General features: G+C 39.4%; 1 protein-coding gene across 1 annotated transcript; it reads left to right on the top strand.

The window, feature by feature from the left end:
- Positions 1 to 342: 342 nt before the first annotated feature.
- ETF1 (eukaryotic translation termination factor 1) lies at positions 343 to 16,360 on the top strand. Its single transcript, XM_072145814.1, has 11 exons — positions 343 to 539; positions 613 to 729; positions 5,771 to 5,946; positions 6,937 to 7,076; positions 7,844 to 7,982; positions 8,796 to 8,986; positions 11,755 to 11,884; positions 12,665 to 12,820; positions 12,909 to 12,973; positions 13,866 to 14,013; positions 14,650 to 16,360. The coding sequence occupies exons 2-11, from the start codon at positions 644 to 646 to the stop codon at positions 14,730 to 14,732; spliced, it is 1,314 nt and encodes a 437-aa protein (XP_072001915.1). The 5' UTR covers positions 343 to 539; positions 613 to 643; the 3' UTR covers positions 14,733 to 16,360.
- Positions 16,361 to 17,477: the final 1,117 nt, after the last annotated feature.

Below are 17,477 nucleotides of genomic sequence, written 5' to 3' on the forward strand. Positions count from 1 at the left end.
TTCTAAAACATGTATGGCAGTGCGGATTTGCACCTAAAAAGTCTCTAATATGCCCAAAACTACATTAGGAACGCTGACACACGCGCAAAAATAGCCTAAGATAAATACACATTTCCCCTTAGACAAAGTGTCTTCAAACTGTACATAGCTCAAGTAAATGGGCCAAACGCGAGGCGTGAAACGAAGTAAACGTCCCCGCTATGGGCTCCTGGGCTGCTTCCCGCCGCGGCAGCGCCACACATGAAGGAACACAGCCCCAGCTCAGTATCAACGACCCACCTCTAGGTGGCATTGGCGCATCAGCTTTAACAGCCAATCATATTCTGCCTTATTTCCTCTCGCTAGTCCAATGGAGAGTGCAGGTGCTGGCGGCGGCAGGAAGTGACGTCGCGTACCCCATGTGAGCAGCTTGGATTGCAACACATGCAGCAGCCTCGGCGAAGAAAGAAGCCGGTTTCTACGTCACTTCTGGGAGCTGAGGCTGACTCCATTGAGATCGCACGTCGTGGTGTGGACTGAGAGCCGTGATAAGGGCGCAGGTAAGGGGCGCATGTGTTACGGCTTCCTGGTGTGTGATTGCTCTGACCAACGCTTGGCTTTTCTGTTGAGCAGCTTTCGGCTTCAGACAGGAGGAGGAGAGAAGATGGCGGACGATCCGAGTGCGGCAGACAGGAACGTGGAAATCTGGAAGATCAAGAAGCTGATCAAAAGCTTAGAGGCGGCCAGAGGGTGAGTGAGAGGACAGGGCTGTGCGCTCACTGGAGGCCGCGCTGCGGGGTGTCCTGCTGCTGCGTGTCCGCCGCACCACATGCTACCTGTGTGACCTGAGCCCTAGAGTGATGGCGCTCTGCTGCCCATACAGGGGGAGATCTCATATCTTGTAGACTTATAATATTCGCCATTGTAATATGGTGTAGACATAGCTGATGTTATATATTAGTCTGTCTTGTTGTCTTTGTATTTCATCCATGTTGGTTTGGATGACCAGCGCAGCCTTTAAGCGTTACTACAAGTAGAGCACCATAACCTGCCTTTTATGCTCTTCCCAGATAGCGTGACCCTTCTGTCAGTCGCTTCTCCTGGTGTTGGGCTGCCATAATGATACTAGTAATCATGGCCCCCCGCCCTGATACCGCTGTCTGTTTGGTCTGTGTTTAGGAACTTTCCACAAGGGCTGCGTACAGTATGGGCAGAGGATAAGAGATCCCTGGGGTCAAATTTATTTATGGAATTTGTATACCGCTACTCACTGCTCCCTGATAACTCTATCACATTTACATTTTTTGTCTCCCACTTGCCATATGTAGTCCCTTCATGCCTGCCGCATATCTGTAAACGGCTTGGATAGTAGCATTTTATCCCTTTACTGACCTTCTGGAAAAGAACTCATAAGAAATCTGTTATCACAATGTTGTGTTCTGCCAGTCATCTAATGTGATGTCATCCCAGTGCAAGTGTTAGTCATGGGGCATTCTTGCAGAGCTCAGTGACTCACTAAGACTTTTTGATTTATGGCAAAAGTTATCTGTAGAGGAATATCTGAAAATATCAGAATCTAGGAAACAGGAAAAAGACATTTTCCTTATATCACGCTCTTCTGGTATTAGGGTTTGGAGCTTTCAAAAGCGTCATATGATAGAAGCAGAAGCTTCTATATCAATTTCCCACTGTTTTCTAGATCTGTGTGCTTTCCTTCTATAGAAAGCTTCTTTGTTTACTTCCAGTGGACAGAAATCTGACGACACAGGTGTACAGTTTATATCACACAGCTCTGATTACTTTCTGTGATACTAACGATATGTGCACCTGTGTGACCATGGTCACATTTCTGTCAACTGGAAAGTTTTCTACAGAGTGACAGCAAGCAGATCTTGAAAGCTGTGATGAATTGATTTCAAAAGCGTCATATGATGTTTCTGCTTGAAGAAATGTTGCACTTTTCCATAGATGGGGGGAGGGGGGTAGTGGGAGGTAGCGGTTTGTGTCAGAATCCTGTAATGTGTATGGATCACTTTTATGCTAAAGATCAGGATTTGGGAGCTTCTTCTACAGTGATAGCGGTGTTGACAGATAATTAAGCTTACTTATTTATTTTTGTTAAAGGGGTATTTCAATTTCCACTAATGAATGTAATGTTTAAAAAGTTACAGTAAGTCAACTTAGTTGGATAGTTGGTGCTGCAGGACGATGTGCGTAACGGAGGAGGTGAGTATATATATATATATATATATATATATTTTTTTTTTTTCTTTAAGCCCGGATAACCCCTTAACTTTTGCAACACTGCTATGGAAATCATTTTGCGATTCCATGAGTCCTAAGCCTTACAGGTATTTTTTATATTTACTGAGAAATAGCTGCTGTAAGACGCTTCTTCTCTTTACCTGCTGGCAATAATCTGTAGTGTATAGGGAGCTGTTAAGAAGGAATTATTTTTTTAATATCTTGTCAATGGCGTTCCTGACATATATAATTGCTATTTACTGGTTTTGAGACCCAACATAAAGAAATAGTTTTAAAACTATAAGATGGCATGTGAATGAGGGTGTGCTATAGTTGACCTCTATGTGCTGTTCTGTGTGATATTCCTCACTAAGGTAGCACTGGGAGCAGTAATGAGCTGAATGTCTGTATTTCTAAATTGCATTTGTTTTTGATCACCTGACCCAGAACCATTGATAAGAATTATCGGCTCTGCAGCAGCAGCTTCTGGCTTTATGATTGCCAGGGGTAGTGACTCCACCCGATCTCCTACTGAAAGATTTAGCAGGGTTGTCTTTTGAGACATCTGACATCAGTGAATAATGGGTGGGTTATTCTCCCTCATCATTATGTGTGTTTTTTTTGAATTTTTTTTAAATAGGCAATTTAGCATATTTTTTACACTTGAAACGGCAAGATGTGGAAAATAAGTACATAGGGAAGCGGCACTACGGTTTGCATTTGCAGCATTAATTAAGAGCTGCAGTTGACTTTTTATATCTTTTTATGTACAGAAAACTTTTGCAGCTACTTTTGAGGTTTCTCCTCTGCATAAAAAAGTTCCTTGGGTAAAATCCATGTACAGATTTATTTCTACTATGCATTTAGTCTTGGTTAACCTATATTACATGTGGATGATGCTACTGTATCACACTGTAACAAAAAAAAAGTTTCTAGTGTGGAATTCAACCTTTACAATGCAATAGTTTAATTCCCCCCCCCACATCACACAAAAAACTCAACAGAAATGGCTGGTGCCTTTCAAATATCTGCGCATATACTGCTGTATGAAATCGGCAGCGGCAAACCATTGCCATGACAGCCGAAGTTAAAGTATCCTAGGGAGTCTGAAAAAAAATAAAAGTAAAAATTAAAGATAAAAAAAAAAAACTATTCCCCTTAAAAATTCAAATCGCCCTCCCCCTTTCCCTAGAACTTGTATAAATATAAATTAGGTATCACCACATCCGAAAATGCCTGATCTATCAAAATATAATCGTTTTTAACTGCATTTAACCCTGTAACGGAAAATGGCGCCCAAAGTCGAAAAATATAAATAAATTGTAGGTCGCACAGTCCTAAAAATGGTAGCAGTGAAAACTTCATAAAAAGTTGCAAAAAATGAAACCACCCACAGCTCTGTACACCGACGTATAAAAAAAGTTATTAGCGCCAGAAGATGGCAAAAAAAATTTCTACACGAGTTCATAATTTTTGTAAATGTATGAATACATTATAAAACCTATACAAATGTGTTATCCCGGTGATCGCATCGACCCAAAGAATAAAGTAGCCATGTCATTTGTGGAGCTCAGTGAAAGCCGTAAATTCCAAACCCACAAGAAAACGCAGCAAATGCGGTTTTTCACCAATTTCACTGCATTTTTTTTTTCCCGCTTCACGGCATTGAATATTCAATACCATCACTATGAAGTGGAATTTGTTACGCATGAAACAAGCAGTCACAGAACTGTGTTAAAAAAAAAAAAAAGTTATAGATTTTTGCTTGTGGGGAGTGGAAAAAAAAGGGCTAGGTCCTTAAACCCCTGAAATTCTTTAATGCCTGGTGCTTCATTTAAGCCTTTAAGACTCTTATAACAAAATAGACTTGGTTTCCAAGTTTTTTTTTTTATTTTCTATGGTTGTCAAAGGCAAAAATTAGTAGATGTAAAGTTAATTCGGTAACAGCGGTTATTCCTTCCATCATTTATCGCTGTAATGCAAAGATACCCAGCCAAAGCAGTGTGGTTAGCCCGCGACATAGGATGAATCAAGTGATCATATGTACATGTTCCCTAGTGGGACATTACAAAAGGTGTACTGTATTTTTTTGGACTAAAAAGTGCCTGCGTCTTAGTCTGAAGTTCAGGAAGATCCAGCACTACCAGACCCTCCTGACCACCACTATCTTAAAGATTGAGTGAAACGCTGATATAGCATTTCGCCTGATCTCCGGAGGGCTGCGCTCTCCCTGCTGTCTCGTCATGCAAAATGTTACAGGCTCAGATGTGTACTAACACTTTCTACGTAACTGCTAGGTACTATAATTCTTTCATGCGTGTGTGTGTGGCATGGATGTAGCATACCTGGGTGTGTGAATGATGTGTGACTGGATATTGCAGAGCTGGTTGTAGTCTGCTTATGTGACCGATGGTAATTATGGAGGTACATCTTACAGTCCAAAAAGTGATAGTTTTATGAAATAAATTAAAAAGCACCAACCTTTTTTGTATCTGGACTGAAGAACATAAAAAAATGCACTTCCTTCAGTTAGTCATCTTAAAGCACAAGCCCTCTTGATGGACAAATAGTAATGACTTTCATATGACATCATTAATATACCACATATACTCGAGAATAAGCCATGTTTTTAACACAAAAAAAAAGTGCTGAAAATCCCAAGCCCGGCTGACCGCTAGTAGCGGCGTTTAGTGCAAAGTTTTATAGCAGCCACGGGCAACTAGAACAATTTTGCGCTTCAACACTCCTGATAAATTTCCTCAAAAGGCTTTATAGAGTTTTGTAGGAATACTCTGTGCAGGTAGGGGTTTTTGTCTATTGCAGTGTGTCATGTAATAAACTGTTGCACCAAAATCCACTACAGGATTGACAGGAGTTTTTAAATCTCCCGGAAAAAAAAGATTACATTTAAAAATTACCCATATTTCCTTTGAAGGAAGTTTAAAATTACATTTATCGGGTGTAAATGAGATTATGGGCTCAATGACTGAGCCCTCTCTACACAAAGCCAGTGTCAACTGAGTTCTAGCTCTGATAGCACCGGTTAACTTGCTGCCATCTTGCGGCCAGGTATCGGCACCCACTGTGTCACTGGAGGGTGTCATTCAGTTGTAATGGCAGCTGGGGGCCTGCAAGACTACCATACCATAGCTGTCATTTGATTGACCCGCATCAGTCACCCTGTAATAGAGAAGCAGTATATTCACAATATACTGCAATATACTATATTGCAGAAGTGCTCAGACTTTAACTCAGAAGTTAAAAACATGTTAGTTATCCTTGCCTCCCAAAATGTCTAATCTTTCAAAAATGGAAAATGTCCAAATCAACATTTAAATTAGCTTCCTATATGAATTGGACATTGACCTCACAGTAAAAGTCGTATAAACAATTCCACCACATTTTGTAAATTTTTTTTTTCCAGTTGCCCATAAAGTGTGTGGATGGAGCAGCCCCATTTCTTGAGGTGGTTGCTGTAAACCAGACTGTAAATTAGACTGTGTGTGTGTATATATGTATGCATATATTAATACAAGTCTCATTTCAGAAATGGCACCAGCATGATCTCTTTGATCATTCCTCCAAAAGACCAAATTTCAAGAGTGGCCAAAATGTTGGCAGATGAGTTTGGTACAGCGTCTAACATAAAGTCACGTGTGAACCGTCTGTCTGTCCTGGGAGCAATTACATCTGTACAACAGAGGCTTAAGCTCTATAATAAAGGTAATTGTGTTCCTCATGTATGTTAATTGTTTTTATTGCTTTAAGGCTGGATTCACACGACCGTTGCCCGCTGTACCGTAGCACGGCGGGCACACGGCACCGTGCGGGGAGAGGAGGGGGAGATCGCTGCTCACCCCCGCCCCTCTCAATAGGGATACATGGCGCCGTATGCCGTGAAAAAATAGGACATGTCCTATTTTTTCACGGGGTACGGTGCTGCACCGTACCGCTCACATAGGGCGCCGCGCACCCATTGTCGTCTATGGGGGACGTATGTCGGCCGTATATACGTCTCCCTTGCGGCAGTGTGAATGCAGCCTTACACTGCATTGTTCTGTTAGGCTGTGAATGTTACCAGGGTGTCTTCCATAATGCACTGAAATACAGTTAATGCCTTCCCGATACATGATGTGTGGAGGTGACTTGCTGACCCATGCAATCCTCTACTACAATCTTCTAGCACTTTCTTAAAAAATGGAAGCTACCGTGAACACTGTAACGGGGAAATAATGTCCAGATCAACATTTAAATTGGCTTCCTATATGAATTGGACATTGACCACACAGTGAAAGTCATACAGCAAGTTGGAAAAAAACCCACAAAATTGCCAAACGCATACATGATAAAACAATCCCTTACAATTAGAAAAAATGTTATAAAAATTGATTAAAAAAAAAAGTACATGCCCCAAGATGATACCATTTAAAAGAACAGCGCGTCGTACCAAAAAACGAGCCCCGAACCTTATGTCCTGAACTCTAGGGGTGTGTTCACATAGTAAGTGCAAATTTTGGTTTAAAGGGTTAGTCTCAGGTATTTAAAATATGGTATTGCAATTTGTCTGTATAGATATGAATGGAGCTTAATTACCATACTACTTTTCACATAACCTTATATCAATGAGGATATGTATGTATGTACATGTTTGTTTTTCTGCATTCTGTAATTTCAATTTGAGTAATCTAAAAATTTTTTTTTTTTTTTTTTTAGTACCGCCAAATGGTTTAGTGGTTTACTGTGGAACAATTGTAACGGAAGAAGGAAAGGAGAAGAAAGTTAACATTGACTTTGAACCTTTCAAACCAATCAACACATCTTTGTATTTATGTGACAACAAATTTCATACGGAGGTACGACATTGTGTGTGTTTCATCTTGTTTTGGGAGTAGATCTCTTTGATCTTGTAGAGAGCCTATAGCAGTGATGGCGAACCTTTTGGTGGCCGAGTGCCCAAACTGCAACCCAAAACCACCCTTATTTATCGCAAGGTGCCAACAAAAAATTAAAGCATTAACTTATTGCTCCCTGTTGTTCAACAACTTTCGTTTATATTGGCCTCCTGAGGACAAGATGGAAAATGTGCATCATTTTAGCTTCTTTCCAGTGTCCCTCTGTGCACAGAGAATAGTGGGACCAGCAGAAGGTCCTTCAAAAGATAATTCGGCCCTATGTACTTATTCTCCCTCTTCCTACAGTCCCAAGCAGCGAAGTAAGTATCACTTTAATATAGGACCGAAAGCAGCATCTTTTGGAACTGCAGGAAGATTCTTTGAATGTGTGGTGCACTGGGGCAATGGCCCGGGTGCCCACAGAAAGGGCTCTTTCCACCACTGGCCTATAGGTTATGCATAATGTTTTATGTTGCAGTTTTTGGAGAATGTAGTTGGACACGCTTTCAATATGTGCCTCTTTTTGTAGATCTATTTTCCTTTGGTAGTTGTCTAAAACACATTTACAGAAAAATATTTATGGGCTGACAAGCGTGGTGTCATTACAAAGAGAAACTTCCTTTATCTCCTATGCAAAGTGGGTAGTTCTGATTATGGCAGATCTGCAGGCTTAACACCTCTCTAATTCAGAAGAATTTGTCATAAAGTAGTGGAAATCTGTTTTTCAGGCTCTTACAGCTCTCCTTTCTGATGACAGCAAATTTGGATTCATAGTAATAGATGGAAGTGGAGCTCTTTTTGGAACCCTGCAAGGGAATACAAGAGAAGTGCTTCACAAATTCACTGTGGATCTTCCAAAGAAGCACGGTGAGTCATGGGTAGGATATTTGGGTAACTGCTAGGTTTGAACCAATCTTTAAACCTTGACAATATAAAGCTTAATACTGGGGTATTAATTGGAACCTATGATGTGAAATTTGCAGTCCATTCTGTTGAAGAGAATTTTAACATGCTGCTCTTAGAACACTTTCCCGACTGTAACCTATTCCCAGGTTCTTTCCTGATGTATAACTGGAAGCAATGAAAGGGTTACAGGACTTTGGAGTAATGGAGATAGCAGCAGTGGCCTGCCTTTGACATAACTCCATTCCTGTGGGTGCTATCCCTTCTTGTAGTCTAAAATAATTGATTCGAAACAGATCCACTGCAGTCAATATACAATGCCTATACCTGAACCTGCAGAGGCGTTTTTCCGGATCGCTAGGTCCTGCCGACAGTCAGGCAAGTGGATCCTCTTCCTCCTCCTAAACAGGGATTTTTCCAGAAGGTCAATAACACCATTAGGCGTGAATGTGGAGTGTAACTAAAGCGAAGGTGCCCAAAGAAGTTAGAGAAACTGGGGGGGAAGGGGATGGACACTCCAGGTCTACGGAGTAGTGTGCTTTTGAATTTGCAAGGGATTCTTAGTTACTGAATGTCCGCCTCGAGTCAATAATTACAGATTTTTCAATTTTATGGGGATTTATTGTTCCATGTAAATGGGGAAGTTATTATCTGCAATACATAAAACATACATGTTTGTTTTTCCTATCTGTTTTGGGCTATAAAAAAAAACGGGGGGGGGGGGGGAATAGAAGTAGTTTTATATTCCATTTATTTTTTTTTTCCATCCACCTACAGGCAGAGGAGGGCAGTCTGCTCTGCGTTTTGCACGTCTGAGAATGGAGAAACGTCACAATTACGTCAGAAAAGTAGCAGAAACTGCTGTGCAGCTCTTTATTTCTGGTGATAAAGTGAACGTAGCCGGGCTCGTGTTAGCTGGATCAGCTGACTTTAAAACGGAGCTTAGTCAATCTGATATGTTTGATCAGGTGAGCAGTTTATTAGTTGTTCAACCTCTACGAAGTTTTACCACCACAAACATCTTACTACAAGCTCCAGTAAATGTAATTTGAAATATCATGTAGTAAATATCACTGAAGGTGGATTGATACTTTTTAACCCCTTGTTACAAGTGCAGTTTTTGTTTTTTGATTTTTCTCCCCTCCTTATACAGATCCACAACTTTTATTTTTCCTTGTACAGATCTGCAGGGCTTGTTTTCTGCACAACAAATTGTACTTCCTAGTGTAATTAATATCCTATGCAGTGTACATGGAAAGCTACAAATAACATCTCTACTTTTATTCTTTGGGATTGGGACAATTGTGGAGGTGCCAAATTTGAGATTTATTTTCTTTCTATTACATTTTTTTTTTTTTTTTTTTTTTTTTGCTTTCTCCCTAGGGAACTTGAAACCAACAAAGTTCATGTTAACCCTACATCCACTGTCACTTCACTAGAGTTTTAGAATACTTACTGTGTTCTAATCCTTGACCCCTTAAGGACCAGGCCCTTTTTCGTTTTTGCTTCAAGTCTAACTTTTTTTCAATTTTTTAATGGAAAGAGCTGTGTATGGGCTTATTTTCTGCGTAACAAAGTGCCCTTCATAGTGGTAGTATTCAATATGCTATGCCGTGTACTGGGAAGCGGGAAAAAAATTCTAAATGCAGTGAAAATGATGAAAAACCACATTTGCGCCATTTCTTGTGGGCTTGGTTTTTACAGCTTTCACTGTGCACCCCAAATGACAGGTCTATTTCATTCATTGGTACAAAAAAAAGAAAATTATTTTGCCATCTTCTTTAATAACTTTTTCATACTTTAGTGTACGTAGCTATGGGTTGTGTAATTTTTGGCGAATTTTGATGATTTTAACGCTTCTATTTGTACGACCTTTTGATCACTTTTTATAGAATTTTTTTCTATTTTTCAAAATGGCAAAAAATGCCATTTGCGACTTCGGGTGCTATTTCTACATATCTTGTGTACACAATTTATTCGAACAGTAGAAAAACATTTAACAAACGGCTAAAACACACTACAGTGCTGCTGCCATACTGCGTTCATTGTTCACCAGTTATGGGGTGCTAACCTTCACATCCCCCCCCCCCCCCCCCCCCATGTTGCAAGTGTCATCTTTTTGTTGCTGTATTCAAGTAGAGTGAGAAAGCACAATGCCTTAGATGCAATAAAAAGCACAAATGAAAAATGCTCCAATAAAAATATCACACAATGTGATGCAACCTAGTGTAATGGTTCAGCACAGGTGGACACAGAGAAACCCTTGTTCTCCGTAAATATGATCTGACCTAGAAAAAACAAATAGTTACTGCCAATCGATACGGATAGCTCATACGAGATAAACGTCTTGTATCAAAGCTTGAGGGTAATGGGAATTCCATAAAGCGCAGTGGGCCAGAGAGAAAAAAAGGGTAAATAAGATAGGTTTGATCTCACCAGTTTTCATCCAGGTCTGTAGGGGTAGGGAAATCCAAATAAGAGTATTGCCTAGTAAACCCTAGTATAACTCATTCTAGTATAACTAATTTGAGTTACCGTATATACTCCAGTATAAGCCGAGACCCCTAATTTTACCACCAAAAACTGGGAAAAACTACTGACTCGTGTATAAGCCGAGGGTGGGAATACAGGCAGCCGAGGGTGGGAATACAGGCAGCCGAGGGTGGGAATACAGGCAGCCTGCCCCCACGGCCCTTAAAAAAATAAACTTATATACTCACCCTCCGATGTCGGCGCGGCTTACCGATGTCCCCGATGTCAGCGCGTCCCGTTTTCTTTCTTCTCCGCGGCTCCTCTTCTCTCTTCTGGCATGTTTTCTTCTAGCAGGCGCATACTATGACGCGGCCGCTGCTGACGTCATAGTATGCACGGCCACGAAGAAAACATGACAGAAAAAAGAGAAGAGGAGCCGCAGAGAAGAAAGAAGACCGGACGTGCGGACATCGGTAAGCCGCGCTGACATCGGAGGGTGAGTATTTAAGTTTATTTTTTTTAAGTGGGTAATTTTTTTGTTGTAATAGACTCGTGTATAAGCCGAGGGGGCGTTTTTCAGCACCTTTTTTGTGCTGAAAAACTCGGCTTATACACGAGTATATACGGTAACTAGTATAACTCTAGGGCTGGGAGTTTGCTCCCAGCGCTTACAAGGGCGGTCCCCAGACTGCCCCTATTTGTGGCTAGTATGCCCTCAAGCTATATTATATGTACTAGCAATAATTCCTAATGTGTTTCGTGTGTTGGTAGGAACACACTCATCAGGGGAATCTAAACAAAAAGATAAGTGCTGTTGTACTTGTGAGAACTAAGTGGACAATGGTCCATGTTAGTAATGCAGACGGACAGTGGTTCGTCTGACTGTTACAACAATGCTACATATGTTGTGAGTATACTTGTTTAAATAAAGCAACAAAAAGAAGACACTTCTGGTGAGTGCAATTCATTTTCGTTCTTCACTGGGTTTTCATGAATTTTCTTCATGGGAACTATGGACAGCTTATATCGACTTTGCTCAGGGCAAAGACAGGCGAAGTTAGTTTCTGTCCATTTTTCACTGTTGCTGAGGTACTTTTTGTGACAAGTAGCTTCAGAAACAGAAAAGCTCTAACTCTGGAAAGAAAAAAAGTTGGGGTGGCTCTTTTAAAGGAGCAATCACATACAACAATTTGGTAAGTCTCTTTTGCTCCATGATTTTTTTTTTGTTTACCTTTCTTAATTTTCTGCCTTTTTTTTTTTTTAGCGATTGCAATCCAAAGTTCTGAAGCTAGTAGATATTTCTTACGGTGGAGAAAATGGTTTTAACCAAGCGATTGAACTATCAACGGAAGTCCTTTCAAATGTGAAATTTATCCAAGAAAAGAAGCTAATAGGTATGAAATGTGGAGCGACCGCCCGGTCTCTGCATCGATTTGCACATGCGTAGCACATTGCTAGTGGTTGCTAGGTAGTGAGGCGAGTGTGTAACTTAGTGCAGAGGTGGCGTAATCCCCTATCAAGCAAGGATGTTTATAGATACTGTTGGTTAGGGGTTACTACTGCCGCTGTGGACATGGGGTCTCTTAAAAAAAAAAAAAAAAAATGGGGTCCTGGTGACAGATTCCCTTTAACTCCCCTGATGCTGCAAATTTCCAGGAGAAAGCCAATTCATAGGAAATGTTGTGGGCTCTTTGCAAAGAATCCTCTATTTTTTTTTTTTTCATTTCCCCCTCTGCATTGATTAGTGCATTTAGTGGCCGTTTGAAGTGAAAGCTCCCAGCTCCTGTGTGACCGCTCAGAGACTCCACATGGCTGGCCCTGCAATAATGGCACACAAGACATTGAAATGTGGTTTTCTCTTAATAACGCTGTATTACGTTTTAAGGGGGTCAGTATGGCCAACAAGACCTGCTTTGGAGGGTTGTACCTAGAGAACCTGATTCTAAATTGATTGCTATATAAAGATTACATAGAAGGGGCTTGACCATTGGGCTATGACTAAATGGTTTTTCATTGTTGCCTAAGTTTACTGAACAACTGCAGGGTTATGTGAGAGGTTGAGTCGTTTTTAACAATGTGGAGTTGGAGCTGCTCTTGTAATAAATCGTATAACGGATTTGGTGTTCTTTATATTCATTATTTGGTGACTTAAAATTCCTTCACTTGATTTTCAGGAAGATACTTTGATGAAATCAGTCAGGACACGGGGAAGTACTGCTTTGGTGTTGAAGACACTCTAAAGGCCTTGGAAATGGGAGCAGTGGAGATTCTGATAGTGTATGAGAACCTGGATATCATGAGATATGTCTTAAGATGTAATGGATCCGAAGGTAATTTTTCTTTCATTGAAGAAAATTTCATTTGTAAATTTCCCTGGAGCACAAATTGAAGACTGACTTTGTTGTCTCGTCCTTCTAGAAGAGAAAGTTCTTTACCTGACACCAGAGCAGGAAAAAGACAAATCGCACTTCATTGACAAAGAGGTTTGTATAAGTTTGGTCAGATAATGTGTTAATTTACATAAAAATAGACTAACATGAATCCTAAAAAAATGGTTATGCTTGGTTTCCTCTGCATATGCTTAAAGGGAGCCTGCCTTTAGGAAGGTCCTTTTTACATCTTACATCAGCCTCTTCCATGCTGAATCTAAAAATGCATTTATTTCCATTTGTTTATTTGCAAAGTTTATTTGCATTACCTTTATCCCTGCCAAAACCGTCAATCGAGTCCTGATAGGGTGAGGCAGCTTCATCAGCCTCATCAATTCCCTGTCTCTTCAGTGTCGCTTCCTCCTCGTAAACCCCCCCCCCCCCTCTCTTTGAAATGACGTATGGGGGGTGGAGCTTAACAGGGGAGATCCTAAGAGAAGGGTTTGAGCATGGAGAAGGAGAGGATACTGGAAGGGGAATCGGCTGATAAAGCTATCCCCACAATCCTTATATCATATTAAAGGGGAGACTCTAAATATTCTAGGTGCAAGGGTTTGCCAAACGACTATCCATTTAACCTTGGAATGGGTGATAAATGTTCGATCAGTGGGTAAAGAAAAAAAATCAGTTGCTTTGATGTAATGTCTGCACCCGTAATTGTGTGTAATTCACCATCCTAAAATAAGAAATGTGGAAAAGTGTAGGTGACTTGTTATGACATGGAAGACTGGAATATTTAATGACTATGTTAAAACATATATGTTCAAAAAAAAAACTAGTCCAATGAAATGAAGCAGCACACTAGTAGAGGGAAAATACAATGGTGGATTTATTCCATGTTCAAGAACAATGTTTCAGCTCCAAACAGCTATCCTTTCTCAAGCTTCAAACATTCAAAAATGTAACCTTTTTCTATTAAATATTTGACGCATTTGTGGTCTTTTAGACTGGACAAGAACATGAACTGATCGAGAGCATGCCTCTTCTAGAATGGTTTGCTAATAACTACAAAAAATTTGGAGCAACACTGGAGATTGTTACCGACAAGTCGCAAGAAGGATCACAGTTTGTGAAAGGATTTGGTGGAATTGGAGGTATGTGCACTCTGTTATGTTTTGCTTGTCTGTGATGTATTTTTGTGAGATTTTTTTTTTCTTTTTTCTAATGAATGTATCTTCAATAAGAATGAGAATATATTGCATATTCATTGTGTAGCACTTTCAAAGACACTGAATGCAAATAAAGCCCCAGCATCTCCCACAGAGACCCACCTTTCATATACGGTCTTGACCATACTCTGAGGCAATGACAGCCTCATACCTGCCCCACCTTCAGCCAAGATTTCCCTGTTTGCTAATAATTTTTTTTATAGTCTATAGTTCAGTGAACAGAGAACAAGTGGAAGGGAACTGCCAAACTATCACCAGCAATGTAATTTTTAGCAGGTGACCAGTTCCAATAGCCTATGCTATGCTTATTTTAAAAATGCCTTTAGTCGGCATTCTGAATCATCAAAGTATATAATCCTATTGCAAAGTTTATTTTTATTTTGTAGTATATGGTGGATATATATATTTTTTTAATTTTTTTATGCCTTCCCAAACATTTTCAAATTTCCTATTGGATAATTGATCTGCCACGGTGTCATGTGACAGCTGTCCTGGACATGTACTGTACAGGGGCTGTAATTATGATATTTTACTAAATGACTACTTATGTTTATGTTTCAGGTATCTTGAGGTACAGAGTGGATTTTCAAGGAATGGAGTACCAAGGAGGAGATGATGAATTCTTTGACCTAGATGACTACTAGGTAGTCAAGATGGGTCTGGCAAAATGTGCCTAACCCTCCAACATCCAACCCAAGAAGATGATTTATGGTGGAATGATAAAATGGTCCTTGCCTTAGAATTTGAACATTTTCCAATGCTTTGCCTATAAGGATTGGATAAGAAAAAAAACTTTTTTTTTTTTTGGTCATGGTAAAATGCAGCTGCAAGATTACCTCATGCCACTTGGACATGTTTGACAGAACCCGTTTTTACTTCCCAAGAAATCAGTTCACCATGTATTTTAAGAAAATGTTTTTTTCATTTTATCTTTATAGACAGGCAATTAGTTTTCTTCAAATCCATACATCATTATGCATACTTTTTATTTTATGTTGGGGGGAAATACATTGCTACCCTATCCATTTCTAATATGATTGATTTTTTTTTTTTTTTTTTCTTTTCAACATAAAGAATGGATGCGAACACACTAAAACTATAAAGTGTATACAGCAGATTGCAGACACGAGTCCTCTTCTAATTTACGTATGTGCTATGTAAGTTCTGTTTTGATGCAAATGAGGTCGTGATGTGGCTAACTGCTAGCGACAAACGTGGACAAAATGACACACATAGTACAAAATAAGCAGTAAGATGAGGGGAGAAACATAACCTTTATTACAGGGTTGTTGCATGATCCTGTTAAATAAAAGGCACACGGCATGCATATAGTACTGCATACACTAATCCCTTCCAGAAGCTCTGAGTAGTCCTAACAACGCATCTGATGGCTGAGAGTATGGAGTCTGTGGATGGTTGCATCCCAGTGACAGTGTCCTAATAAAATTGGTCAATTCTTATATGTAAAACATTCAACCGCAGTCTCAGAACTGGATTCTCGGCATCATTTTTTTTTTTTATATATATATTTTTTTTAAGTTTTTGCCTCTCGCCCCTTTTTAAATTGAAATATCCCCTCCAATGGTTTCATGAGTGGGTACATGATACACTTCATTTTACTGTTGTGCTTAACATACTCTGATGCTGAAGCCGGAATGTACATGTTTGTTTTTTGTGGGGGCTTTTTTTTTTCTTTTGGTTAGACGCTTAAACTCATAGGTTTTTCCTAATGACTTGCCTGCATAACACGGTCCCAGTTCTTTGAGTATGGTTGGCCCACTTTTCTAGGAACTATGAATCCAGATCTCTTAAAATATTTGCTATATTTCTTTTTCTTGCCACAAAAACTGACCTAAGTTGAATCTTGCTATCCTTTTTTTGCTTATTTTGTATTCCCAATAGCTTTCAAAAAAAGTACTTTGCTGTATCTTACTCTTTTCTGAATTGATTGGAACAGATTACATCACAATGTTGTACATGGGCCTGTTTCTAAGAAAAATGGATGTAAATTTGCATTGATTAAGGAAGCTGTTCTATTTCAGACTCCACTAACATGGTAGCTTTCTTCCTTTTTGCTATGTTTGGAAATGATGCCAAATTTTTGTATTTCTTTAATGTGTTATTTTCAGTGGCACATCATATACATATATGTACAAATAAAATGGGATACAGTTCTTAATCTTATATCCTGAAATGAGTGTTCCCAAGAAGTTATAACTTGGTGTTGTGATGTACAGAAATGGAGAAAAGTATTAAACCATATTTAAGAATAGTTTGGGGTTTCTGGGTTTTTCATTGCACTCCTTCAAATGAGTCTGGATATACTATTGTATTTGATCTTTTAATGTTTATTTTTTGTGGTTTTCACAGCACATACTTTCAGGATTATTTTATTGTTAACCTACATATAAATAATGACAATGCACATGTTTCTTGGTACAAACTGTGATGCAGGAACAATCCTTAAAATAAGGTTTTGGTCAAATGTCCAAAGGTCTGGGGATTTGAAGCAGTCATTGTGTTGGAGACCATATGTGGTGTCCATAACTTTGTTACTGAGTTTTCATCCACATCTGGTGGTTAAGTGTGTAGTGGGATATATTCAGTAGACTGGTCAGTAAAACATTGCTCAACTTCTGTACAGATTCACTCAACCTGATGGTTTTGGGGTAGTGTTTACCTTTTATTACCATGAACTTGCAAAAAAATCATATTTGACTGCTTTGTTAGTATAGAATGTTATTTAACATTGGCTACATATCTTGCATCCTACTTTTGGGATGAATGCAGTAATGAATTGCCTGGTAACTGGCAGGAAGCGATATCTGCACAGGATGTGAGCTTTGACTTTAGTCCAACTTGCTGGTCTGATTGAAAATGAAATTCTTTTGAAAATCAGTCTTGGTCTCAGTTTATATTTTGATTTCCTACATGCTGCTGCTTGAACAGTGTTGTCATAAGTGTTTTTACATTGAAAGTGTAATTTAAGTAACCATTTTTTATTTCACCCAACCACATCAATTACTAAAGGAGCAGAATGCATTTGCAAGACATGAGTATGTAATCTGCTCTCAATAGAGGTTTGGCATGGCCAAACTTTCAGAGCACCAAGTATTGAATGTACATGCAGTCTAATAGGAAAATTCTAAATCGATTAGAAGGTTTGTGTTCAAGTGAGTAAGTGTAATATCTGCCTGAAGAAGAACACTTAAAATCAAATTTTATTATATACCGTATATAGAGTATAAGCCGACCCAAGTATAAGCCGAGGCCCCTAATTTTACGGCAAAAACCTGGTAAAACCTATATTTTGTTTACTCGAGTATAAACCGAGTTTGGGTTTTTAGCACATATTTTTGTGGTGAAAAACTAGGCTTATACTCGAGTAT

This window comes from Engystomops pustulosus, chromosome 4, assembly GCF_040894005.1.
Source record: "Engystomops pustulosus chromosome 4, aEngPut4.maternal, whole genome shotgun sequence".
Taxonomy (NCBI): domain Eukaryota; kingdom Metazoa; phylum Chordata; class Amphibia; order Anura; family Leptodactylidae; genus Engystomops; species Engystomops pustulosus.

What these genes read in the sequence shown, in the direction of transcription:
- ETF1 (XM_072145814.1), top strand. Translation starts at nt 644, where the DNA reads ATGGCGGACGATCCGAGTGCGGCAGACAGGAACGTGGAAATCTGGAAG. An exon ending in GCTTAAGCTCTATAATAAAG is followed by an intron (nt 5,947 to 6,936) that starts GTAATTGTGTTC and finishes TTTTTTTTTTAG; the next exon opens with TACCGCCAAATGGTTTAGTG. An exon ending in AAGATGTAATGGATCCGAAG is followed by an intron (nt 12,821 to 12,908) that starts GTAATTTTTCTT and finishes TCGTCCTTCTAG; the next exon opens with AAGAGAAAGTTCTTTACCTG.